We start from the raw sequence: 12,389 nt of genomic DNA, 5'->3' as shown, positions 1-12,389 counted from the left end.
AAGATTTTCCTTTTCCCACCTATTTCCATTATATAAAAAAAACCCCCACCAGAGCTATACCTTGAGTGCCCTACCATCCATTCTTAATTAGCACATTTGTTTAGATAATATCACCAACTTTAATTTTAACACCTATGTGTTCTATTGTACTATTGTCGTTGACATCTTTTGATGATCTGCTTCTATCACTGCTTGTTTGTCCCTACAACCACACCCCTCCCCCCTCCACCTCTTTGTCTCTCTATCTCTCTGCCCCCCACACACACACCTTAAACCAGCTTATATTTCAACTCTTTCTTGGACTCGAACGCAAGTTCTGTCGAAGGGTCATGAGGACTCGAAACGTCAACTCTTTTCTTCTCCGCCGATGCTGCCAGACCTGCTGAGTTTTTCCAGGTAATTCTGTTTTTGTTTTGGATTTCCAGCATCCGCAGTTTTTTTGTTTTTATCTCTGTGTTTAATTGACTGCCACTGCTCTTCAAGAAATGCCTACCTCCTTGAAGAAGTTCTGTTCCTCTCTGCGACAAGATTTCCGTATCTCTCTGTTGTCTTGCTCACCTTCCTTGCTTTCCATTTCCCTCCTAGTGTTTGACAAGGTGTTTACTAAAACCCGCTTTCACAGCCATATCTCCTTTCTCAGTGACTGTCTCCGTCTCCGACTTACCCCACGTGGATTTCAACTGAAATTCCACCCCTCATGTTTCGAACCCACCCAGGATTACAGGTATCTCCGGGACATAAAACGTTTCTCGGACTGCTGTTCCCGTCACATTCTGAAATCCACACTCAGTGCCATGCGCCGCCATATAAACACACTCGACCTCTCCCTCCAGCAGCACCGCCGTACCCTTTTTCAAAGCTGCGCGTGCCCCCAGTTTCATTTTATCCTTCGGCTCATCCGACGCCTCAACAAGAAACTTTTTCTCTTTCTCTCAAGTGCTAAGGAACGCATGCTGCAACAACTCATTGACACCAACACCCATCTAGGACCCTCCACCCCTGCCTGTTCCTCCGTCCCCACCCTTTCTTCCAATCCCAACCCCAGCCGTGTATTCACTATACCCCCTGACCTTCCCCTCTCCGATGCTGAACGTTCAGTGCTCAGCAAAGGACTTAGTTTCATACCCTTATGCCCTCACCTCAATGAATTTCGGGCTCGGCATGATGCTGAACTCTTCTTCCGCCGTCTTCGTCTCCGGGCTCACTTCTTTGGGCAGGAGTCCTCTCCCAGTTCAACGGATCCATTTACCCATCTCCAATATTCTCCCTCCACCTGGACCCCTCCCTCTGGATTCTTACCTTCTCTTGATCTTTTCATTGAGAACTGTCGGCGCGACATTAGTCGTCTCAATTTCTCTGCTCCTCTCACCCATTCTAACCTGTCTCTCTCTGAACTTACTGCACTCCATTCTCTCAGGTCCAACCCTGACATTGTCATCAAACCCGCTGACAAGGGTGGTGCTGTTGTTGTCTGGCGCACTGACCTCTACCTCGCGGAGGCTGAGCGTCAACTCGCAGACACTTCCTCCTACCTCTCCCTGGACAATGACCCCACCACTGAACATCAAGCCATTGTTTCCAGGACTGTCACTGACCTCATCTCCTCTGGGGATCTCCCTCCCACAGCTTCCAACCTGATAGTCTCCCAACCTCGGACGGCCCGCTTCTATCTCCTACCCAAAATCCACAAACAGAACTGCCCCGGTAGACCGATCGTCTCAGCTTGTTCCTGCCCCACAGAACTCATTTCTCGTATCTTGACTCCCTTCTCTCTCCCCTTGTCCAGTCCCTTCCCACCTACATCCGTGATTCCTCTGACACCTTACGTCACATCAACAATTTCCAGTTCCCTGGCCCCAACCGCTTCCTCTTCACCATGGACGTCCAATCCCTCAACACCTCCATCCCCCACCAGGATGGTCTGAGGGGCCTTAGCTTCTTCCTCGAACAGAGGCCCGAACAATCCCCATCCACCACTACTCTCCTCCGTCTGGCTGAACTTGTTCTCACGCTGAACAATTTCTCCTTCAACTCCTCTCACTTCCTCCAAATAAAAGGTGTGGCTATGGGTACCCGCATGGGCCCCAGCTATGCCTGTCTCTTTATGGGGTATGTGGAACATTCCTTGTTGCAGTCCTACTCCGGCCCCCTTCCACAACTCTTTCTCCGGTACATCGATGATTACTTCGGTGCCGCTTCATGCTCTCGTCAGGACTTGGAAAAATTTATTAATTTTGCTTCCAATCTCCACCCCTCCATCATTTTCACGTGGTCCATCTCTGACACTTCCCTTCCCTTCCTTGACCTCTCTGTCTCAATCTCTGGTGATAGACTGTCCACCAATATCCATTACAAACCCACCGACTCCCACAGCTATCTCGACTACAGCTCCTCACACCCCGCTTCCTGTAAGGACTCCATCCCATTCTCTCAGTTCCTTCGCCTCCGTCGCATCTGTTCCGATGATGCTACATTCAAAAACAGTTCCTCTGACATGTCCTCCTTCTTCCTTAACCGAGGTTTTCCACCCACGGTCGTTGACAGGGCCCTCAACCGTGTCCGGCCCATCTCCCGCGCATCCGCCCTCACGCCTTCTCCTCCCTCCCAGAAACGTGATAGGGTCCCCCTTGTCCTCACTTATCACCCCACCAGCCTCCGCATTCAAAGGATCATTCTCCGCCAACTCCAGCATGATGCCACCACCAAACACATCTTCCCTTCACCCCCCTTATCGGCATTCCGTAGGGATCGCTCCCTCCGGGACACCCTGGTCCACTCCTCCATCACCCCCTACTCCTCAACCCCCTCCTATGGCACCACCCCATGCCCACGCAAAAGATGCAACACCTGCCCCTTCACTTCCTCTCTCCTCACCGTCCAAGGACCCAAACACTCCTTTCAAGAGAAGCAGCATTTCACTTGCATTTCCCCCAACTTAGTCTACTGCATTCGTTGCTCCCAATGTGGTCTCCTCTACATTGGAGAGACCAAACGTAAACTGGGCGACCGCTTTGCAGAACACCTGCGGTCTGTCCGCAAGAATGACCCAAACCTCCCTGTCGCTTGCCATTTCAACACTCCACCCTGCTCTCTTGCCCACATGTCTGTCCTTGGCTTGCTGCATTGTTCCAGTGAAGCCCAATGCAAACTGGAGGAACAACACCTCATCTTCCGACTAGGGACTTTACAGCCTTCCGGACTGAATATTGAATTCAACAACTTTAGGTCGTAAGCTCCCTCCCCCATCCCCACCCCTTTCTGTTTCCCCCTTCCCTTTTTTTTCCAATAAATTATAAAGATTTTCCTTTTCCCACCTATTTCCATTATATAAAAAAAAACCCCACTAGAGCTATACCTTGAGTGCCCTACCATCCATTCTTAATTAGCACATTTGTTTAGATAATATCACTAACTTTAATTTTAACACCTATGTGTTCTTTTGTACTATTGTCGTTGACATCTTTTGATGATCTGCTTCTATCACTGCTTGTTTGTCCCTACAACCACACCCCCCCCCCCACCTCTTTGTCTCTCTATCTCTCCGCCCCCCCACACACACACCTTAAACCAGCTTATATTTCAACTCTTTCTTGGACTCGAACGCAAGTTCTGTCGAAGGGTCATGAGGACTCGAAACGTCAACTCTTTTCTTCTCCGCCGATGCTGCCAGACCTGCTGAGTTTTTCCAGGTAATTCTGTTTTTGTTTTGCTGTGTATGTCTTGTATTTTCTGTTTTCTGTATTCTGTACTCATTTTTTCATTTTTTTTTAAATCAGGTAAATCTGGGCCTGAAATCTTAGGATATAAAAATTAATACCATGTGCTACAACACTCAGCCCTCAGACTATTGATATTGGATGGTAATAGTTAAGAATGTGTAACTTGCAAACTTACAGCCTCCAAAGATGCTGGGAATTATGAGGGTGGAGCTTCTGTAAGCGAAGCCTTTATTTTTACAGTTATATCTGATTTGTTAATCACATTCCTCGACTCCTGGCAGGAATTGATGTTGACGTCGGTTACTGTGGTCAGGAGTGGCTATGAATCAATGTCTTCAGATAGGTTCTTCCTAATCTCTGGGATTACCCAGATGTGATTCCATGCTATAATTGTCTTTATGGCTATGAAAAGGATCCTAAAATTGCACAACCAATTTACACCTTCAGGTCACACTAGCTGTTTAGAAGGTTGGGATGATGCTGTTGACTATTGTTGCCATGTAAGAATTCATTCTTTCAAAATGAAAAGGGAACTAGGGGAAAAAGAAAACTTTGGAAATAAGTACAGAAAATAGTTTAATACTGGGTAATAGATATGGGTGTTGACACCAAAATGTCTTAAAAGTCTGGGCACTTGTGTGGAACAGATGTGGCAGTTTCATGGTGTTCGGGGTCTAGATGGGGTTCTTTAGGGTTAGTCTGTTTCCCTAAGAAAGCTACTTAAGATTGTGTAGTTTATTCCTGTTTACACCTCCAGATCTCAGTTATATAATCATATGACATTGCATTATAGTTATATTAGCATCATGTATTTCTGATGTTAACCCTTTACTCTACATTTCACCCCAAGTATATACTCCCAATTATATACATCCTCCTAGATCTCCCCCCAAAGTTTCAGACTTCACAGGGTTAGTCCTTGTGGTTCTTGACTAATCTCCTTTATCTGGTTTTTGAGGACAATCTGTACTCTATTGTAAATCGACATGAGTGTTTTGCTCCTGGGTATCGTGTTTCTGGTTCCTTGTCTCCAGCGGGATTTGGAAAATAGATACAAATTTCCATTGGTTTTCTTCCCACTGATATCAAGGCTTTTCAATTCCTTCTTATGTTTCCTTGGTCCGTTTTGATTCTATGGGGAGGATTATTCCCTCATTGTGCGGGCTCAGCAGAGGGGGCAGGGACAGTTGGGAAGCTGCCCACCACCCGCAATTGGGGCCGGATGGCGATTTCACGCTGGCGGGCCAATTAAGGCCCGCCCAGTATCAAATGCGAGTGGCAGCGCTGCTGTGTGGTCGGGGGAGGGTGAGCATGATTTTCACGCGTGCGTATGGTTGTGCACTTGAAAATCTCCCTGAGGCACACATAGCTGCCTGAGGGAGATAAACATTTTTCAAACTAAAAAATAAGGATTTTTGAAATGTTATAAAACATGTCCCCTCATGTGACCCTGTCACATGAGCAGGGACATGTTAAATATGTGTTAAAAGTTTTAAATTTCTTTTAATGACTGGTTGAAACCTCATCCCGCTCTTGGATGAGGTTTTGCCAAAACCTTTTCGCCTGCTCGCCAATCATAAGTTTGGATGGGCAGTGAAAAATTGAAATCAATTGGATTGTTACTGGCCTTAATAGGTCTTTTAATTGTCGGCGGGTGCGTTGCTGATTCCCACGCATGCCTGCCAACCAAAATATCGCGTGAGTGCACAATGACATTGGAATACTCGCCTGATGTCATCACGTGTCATTTTACACTCGAGTGGGTGGGCACACGCCTGCCCACTTAGCGAAAAATTAAGCCCTATAAGATCTCAGATGTGGAGCTCTATCTACCATGCCTCCTTTCTGTTGGTCTCATATCCACATTCTCTCCATGGGCTGTAGCAATTATATTTCTCATGCTCTGAGACTAAAGTTGAAAATACGAGCTTGATTATGCCTTTGTTGCTGCTCATACTTTTTAACACATGATCCTTTGAGGTAATGTTAAATTGTAGTTTTTGTTGTAGAGCTGGAAGTTGTGTTCACAATTGTCTTCCCATCAACAATTCTGATGGTGAGAATCCATTTTGCAGCAGTGAGGATGGCCTCACTTATTCTTTTCCAAGTTACATCCCTTTTCCCATGAACGACTGCTCTCATGGCTTCCTAAGCTCAACTGTACTGCCTTTGTGAGAATTAAATCTTCCCTCATTTGCAAGAGATCTGATAGTTTCATCTAAGACCCCAACTACTATATGATTGTGCATTAATTAATCTGAGGTAGCTGCAATTTTCTGCTAGCCTGTACAGGTCAATTATGAATGAATCCATGCACTGACCCGGTTTTTGTTTCCTCTTATTAAATTGTGCTCATTCGATGATTAAATTTTTTTGAACACTGAAGTATGCATTGAATGCCTGGAGGACTTCATGGTAAGATCTTGTTGCCTCATGACTCCTTGTCTCACCATTACGTCATCTGCAATACCTCCCACTGCATGGAATAAAGTACTGAACTGATCCTTTTGTTCCTTTTTGTGCAAACCCGAAGCTGTTCTGTATCTGAAAATCTCTTTCGCCTGTTGTCCCAGTGTTGAGAACCTTCAGCCCAATGGAAAGGTTCTGAAAATGACAGTGGGGACTTCATGCTTGTCCTAAGCTCTGGATCTGTTGCTGTTTCAGCAGTTTGGCTTATAGACTGTGATCTGTGCTCACTGGGTCCAGACTCTGGGTTGGTGTTTCGATTTGCAGTCGATGCACCCACGACGCTCTGAGTTCTCAGGTGATCTTCAATCAGTTTTCTTTTTATCCTTTATCCAAGTATCTGTTGGTCTGTCAGGTCTGTGGTCTTCACTTGGAGTTTTTCTGGGTTTTTTACTTGTCCGCTGCCAGCATGTTTTGCCTTGTGCTCAGGATCTAGATGGCATTCTTTAGGGTTTGTCTGTTTCCCTAAGAAAGCAATTTAAACTTTAGTTCATAAAAACTATTCTCATTTACTTATAGATCTATGCACATCTCAGTAACCCTACACAAGGTTGTACATCTGCTTCCCTCCAGATCTCAGTTACTTAATCATGTGACATTACATCTTAGTTACATCAGCATCATGTGCTTTTGTTGTGAACCCTTTACTCAATAGTGACCATTGTATCCTAACTGATTATCAGCAATGTTATAACTGTCTCTATTGCGGATCATTGTGGAGTTAAGGATGTAGAGTTTTGGTTTCAGTTTAAGGTGAAGTGGGGATTTTTCAGTTTAAGGTGAAGTGGGGATTGTTTACTTTGTTTGGTTTAGTATGCCTGTGTGTGTTTACAAACCAGACTAGAACTTTTGACCATCAGCTACGCCTATACTTGGACCAGGATGCCATATTGATAGGACGATACCATAGACATGAGCTGTGACCTGTGCAGGCAGACCCTGAGAAAAAGAACTACCTCCCAGTATGTTTAAAAGCCTTTCGGAGTGAAAGCCACAGTAAAAAGGTTAAACTGGGCTAGTTCTTCTGGATTGAGTTTAAGGTCAAAGCTCATTGTCTAAAATCATTAGCTTATTTTCTCAGTGTACCTATTTAGTCATTATTGCTTCTGTTTGTTTTGTTCAATTTGTATAGTAAAGGTTCTTTTGATGTTTCAATTTAATCTTGCGCTTATTTCCTTACCCTTGGTTCTTCTGCATATCATATACTTTGAATGATTATGGCCTATCAAGCCAGATCCTAACAAGCATCTGGCTTGGCCAGTATTCTCATACCTGGGATCATAATAGAATACATTGGATAAATAATGAATATGGTCTGATACGTTAACCTGTGGTTTTATCTCTACAGGTGCTGACTGACCTGCTGTGTTTCCAGCATTTGTGCTTCTGTTTTTGATTTCTGGCACTGAAGTTTCTTTCTTTTACTTTGACTTCATTTTAATAGTTAGTACTAGTAATCTAGATTTCAATTTTTTTTTGCTGCATCATGGTCAAGCATTCTCTTCCAAGTACCACATCATCCTGACTTTGAACTATGTTACTATTCCTTCAATCTTGCTGGCTAAAAATTCTGGAACTCCCCCCCAGTACAGCACTGTTGATGTACCTACACCACATGGACTGCAATGGTAAGAAAGCAGCTTACCAACTCTTGGGCAATTTGGGATAGACAATAAATTCTAGCCCTGCCAGCAATGCCCTCATCCAATGAATGAATAAATAAAACAGACTTATGGAACAGATTGCCACCTATTGCAGTGAAATTTTTAGACAAGCATTAAAAAAGGAAATAAATATACTCCTGATTCAGCAGGGAGTGAAGGGATGATAATAAAGCAAAATTCAACTGTAAGGGAACTGAAAGGGCTGCCCTGATCATGTGGTTGGCTGCAGCAGTGTGTGTAGCAGAGTCTTAAGGAATAGAAGGCCTGGTAAATGCTGAGTTAGCTCCTTGCATCTGCAGTGACCGTAATGGTATAATTGGCTTCAGCTCTCCAAAGGAATGGAAATTCAACCAGGTCCCCAGTGTCTTATCACAATCCAAAGACCTGCACTGGAAGGTGCACCTATATGGATGCTGGGAAAAGAAACAGTTGTGTTCAGCTGTAATGCTCCCAATTCCATGTGGTCAATTAGGTAGACATTACTGTTCAGGTTTATGCAAAAGGGATGGCTATTTGAATGATGTGTGGCATACTGCTTTGGAGCTATCCTATCAAGAGGCAAAAGCTTGAGAAAGACAGAAAAATAACAAACGTGAACTGAGAAGGTTCTGTTGATGCACTTAAATGATAGAGTGAATCAAGTTAACTTAAGGAAATTTTCTGATTCCAATAGTAAAACAAATATTGCATAAACTTCAAATGAGTAGAAATGTTTGTACAGTAGCTCCATGTTCAAAGAGTTTGCAAGTCATTTTATGTGTAGGTCATTTCTTCTGGTTGATTTTTTTTATTCATTAGTGTGATCTGTGCGTTACTGGCAAGGCCAGCATTTATTACCCATCCCTAATTGTCCTTGAGAAGGTGATCATGAGCCATTTCTGAGACTGCTGCAGTTCATGTGTTTATAGGTACATCAACTGTTCTGGAACACAAATCTTCAGGGATGTTGTCAGGGCCAATATCCTTCGCTGCATCTAATGCCTTCACCCATCTCTTGATGTAGTGAACCGAACTGGCTGAAAACTGGTGTCTGTGATGCTCTCACAAGAAGAGATTGAGGTGAATCATCCACTCAGCTTTTCTGACTGAAGATGGTTGCAAACACTTCAGCCTTGTCTTGTGCATTAATGCGCTAGGCTCCGCCATCATTGAGTGTGGGAATCTTCGTGGAGCCACCTCCTCTAGTTAACTGTTTCATTGTCCACCATCATTCATGATTGGATGTGGCAGGACTGCAGAGCTTTGATCTGATCCATTAGTTGTGAGGTTGTTTAACTCTGTCTATAGCATGCTGCTTCTGCTATTTAGTCCTGTGTTGTAGCTTCACCAGATTGGCACCTCATTTTCAGGTATCCTCAACATGGCTCCTGGTATGCTCTCCTACACTCCTCGTTGAACCAGGTTTGATTCCCTGGCCCAATGGTAATGATAGTGACGGATAGGCCAGGCCATGATTACAGGTTGTGGTTGAATGAAATTTCGCTGCTGCTGATGGCCCACAGTACCTCATGGATACCCAGTTTGGAGCTCCTAGATCAGTTTTGAATTTATCCTATTTAGCACGGTAAACATTGCATGGGAGCAACATGCCACAAACCATACTATGTGGCAGTGCTCATCCAACAAGCCACAACACAGTGGGAAATTTACCACATAAATTCTGTTCCAGAGAAGCAATGAAAGCAGAAGAAAAGGAGAACCTTGACTTGAGAACCTCCCTTCCTGAGGGAAATACTTGTCCTCTCTGCCCAAAGACTTGTGATTCCAGGAGTGGCCTGCTGAGCCACCTGAGGACACACAAATCATGAAGCCTGGTAGACATAACCCTTATTTCAAAGGTCTGACGATGAGTACCACACATGATAGAGTGTGTCCTCAGTGTGAAGATGGGACTTTGACAGCACAAATTGTGCGGTGGTCACCCTTACCAAAACTCTCATGGACAGATCATCTATTGCAGGTAGATTGGTGAGGATGAGGTCAAGTAGGTTTTTTCCTCTTACTATATGCCACATGGTGGCAGGTGTTCTCTCACCACATGCCACAGGCCCAATCAGGCAAATAAGTTCTTCAGGCCATGACAGCTCAGTCAGTTGTGGTGCTAATGAACACTCTTGGTGTCGGACATTGGAGTTCTCCATTCAGAGTACTGCTGTGGTTCAAGCAGGCAGCTCACTATCACCTTCTCAAGGGCAGCTAGGAATGGGCAGTAAATTATTTTCTCAGTGATGCCCATATCCCATGAAAGTATAAACATAAATTATTTTATGATCCCACCCATCAGAGAACTTAGATACAGATTCACGGATACCAATGATTAGAAGACTAACATGTACACAGATTTACGACTGAAGTTTAATCAAATACAAGCAATGCAGTTTGTCAGTTGATCAATGATAAAGTTTCTGTTACCTGCCACATTAAATCCAGACTGCAAAGAAGGTATTGGCTTGTAGGTTATCGGTAGACAAATAAGATGAACTTCAAGTGGCAGCTGCACTCCTTCAGATTCTATTAATGAGCCATGGAGGATTTATTCAGTTCCAATCACCATTGCCAAATATGACATCATGAAGGCAAATTAACCTCTTGAGGCCTTACTTTCCCTGGCCTCCAAGAGGATAGTCATTTGCTGGTTAAGGCTTACACATTAAGAGTAGCCACTTGAACAATCAGAAGGCTGCTGCTGCCTGTAGCACTGTACCTAGTGTATATGTATTTAATTGGCTGTAAAATGCTTTGGGTAACCAAAGGGTTATGAACGGTGCTAAATAAATAAAGTTATTTCTCTTTATTTAAAATATATTATTGCAATCTGTCAGCATGATTGTGACCTTAACTGTTGCTCTGAATGCTCATGGTCTTGGTAACGAATCTTTGCCAGTTTCTCTGATTGGAACACAGGATATGGTTAGTGCAGGGAATCCCTTCTCCAGCAAAGCACCTCCCTTGTGCATACCAGATGACGTCATGGGCAGAGGCGAATTTGCTGCCATCGGAGCGAGGCTGCTGACGGGGAGCGAGCGCCTCTGCGCTTGCGCCTGGCTCCGGGAGTGGGCGGGTAGTCAGAGGCTAGGCAGCGAATGCGCTTGCGCCTTATTCGGGGAGAACCGGAGGGGAGGCAGCAAGTACGCGTGCGCGTAACTGCAAGCTTAGGTGGGGGGGGGGGTGGGTGGCAGCGAAGCAGTTGCTTGGTGAGTGTGAGGCGACCCTGGGCGTGTGGGCAGACACCATGGGCAAGGAGCAAGAGCTGCTGGAGGCGGCCAGGACCGGCAATGTAGTCGTGGTGGAGAAGCTGCTAAGCGGCAGGCATCGGTTGTCGGCGGGCAGCGGTGGAACGGTGTCCCTGCCTCAGCTTTCAAGCCTTCTCAGGTGGGTCAGGCAACAACTTGGGAATTGAGTAAGGATGAGGAGGGGGTGGCTGGGCCCCGGCTGGGGTGAGGAGGCGGGGGCGGGACACCTGGAAGGAGGACCGGCTGTGTTGGTTGCTCAATGTCTGGAGTCCCGTCCTGTGTTTGGTAAATACGCGACCAAGCTGTGGCTGCGATCACTTTAAATTTAGACGATTCTCAGTGGACCTAATAGCAGAGGAAAGAAGATTCAGTTTAGAAAACGAGCTGATGCTGCAGGAAAAGTGAGCTCTTATTCTTAAAAGCTGTTTTGAATGTTTGGGGTTGGTTTTTTGCGCAGCGACAGTGTTGTGCAATCTGTAATGAGTAAGAATGTTGAAGTTCTCGTTGGGAGGGGGTGGGGGTGGTGGTTGTATGTGAGGAAATCGTTTCAATCCTTGTAATAACCTGGTTTTTCGTTTAAAAGTTTAGTATGTATCTAATAGGTTGTTTACTTTTGAGAAAGTGTCAGAATCTCCTTTTAAAACAAAATGCGACAATTGTTTGCATTTATTTATTTTGTTTGCTGCATCTTGTTTGAAAAAGTCCTGTTTTATAAATAGTTCAATTATCAAGATGTGATAATTGCCTTGCACAAAACCAGTGTGTGAAAAAACAGATACCGTTGAACCTGGTCATGTGAGTTAGTGATTACTGTTTAGTTTCTGCACACTGTCAAGCTGGTGATACCTCCAGGTCTGTCGTTCTCACATCACAAATACTCTTTGGACAGAAAATGTTTGATGAATTAATATATATGAGGTTATTTGTAACCTTTTAACCTGATGCTTGCTGGTATGCCAAGCACTGCTGCTGTATTGTTTGAAATTAAATAAATTGCAAATCTCAAACAAAGACAGCAAATATTAGAACTACATTTGATTATTTAGCATCTTTGGAGAGAATAAGAAAGTCCATGCTTCAGACTGAGTGAAACTTCTGCTAAGAGCCAGTCTGAAACATTGGCTTCTTTCCATTTATGCTGAATGATCTACATCTACAAGAGCCTTGCTTCCAGGGTTCTGACAGTGTGGCTGCTGGATTAAAATTTTTGGCTTCATTCTTGATTTCTGTTATGACACTTTTATGTCAAATCAGTATTTTCAATTGCATTAAATACATTTCCATTTGTAAGTGACATGAGTCAGGGA

General features: G+C 44.4%; 1 protein-coding gene across 8 annotated transcripts in view; it reads left to right on the top strand.

Annotated features, from left to right (window-relative positions):
• The first annotated feature begins 11,010 nt into the window (after positions 1-11,010).
• Positions 11,011-12,389, top strand: part of anks1ab (ankyrin repeat and sterile alpha motif domain containing 1Ab) — a 484,507-nt gene continuing 483,128 nt past the window's right edge. For 6 of the 8 annotated variants that reach the window (XM_041195093.1, XM_041195102.1, XM_041195095.1 and 3 more), the window contains exon 1: positions 11,011-11,221. In XM_041195093.1, coding sequence (XP_041051027.1) covers positions 11,082-11,221 — 140 coding nt within the window. In that variant the 5' untranslated portion in view covers positions 11,011-11,081. Of the gene's footprint in view, positions 11,222-11,389; positions 11,484-12,389 lie in introns of those variants that run through there. The other 2 variants (XM_041195098.1, XM_041195099.1) reach the window with 2 other exon arrangements.

The sequence above is a fragment of the Carcharodon carcharias genome, chromosome 9 (genome assembly GCF_017639515.1).
Source record: "Carcharodon carcharias isolate sCarCar2 chromosome 9, sCarCar2.pri, whole genome shotgun sequence".
Classification (NCBI taxonomy): domain Eukaryota; kingdom Metazoa; phylum Chordata; class Chondrichthyes; order Lamniformes; family Lamnidae; genus Carcharodon; species Carcharodon carcharias.
The sequence above is the reverse complement of the archived record's forward strand: the minus strand, read 5'-3'. Positions and strand labels throughout refer to the sequence as shown.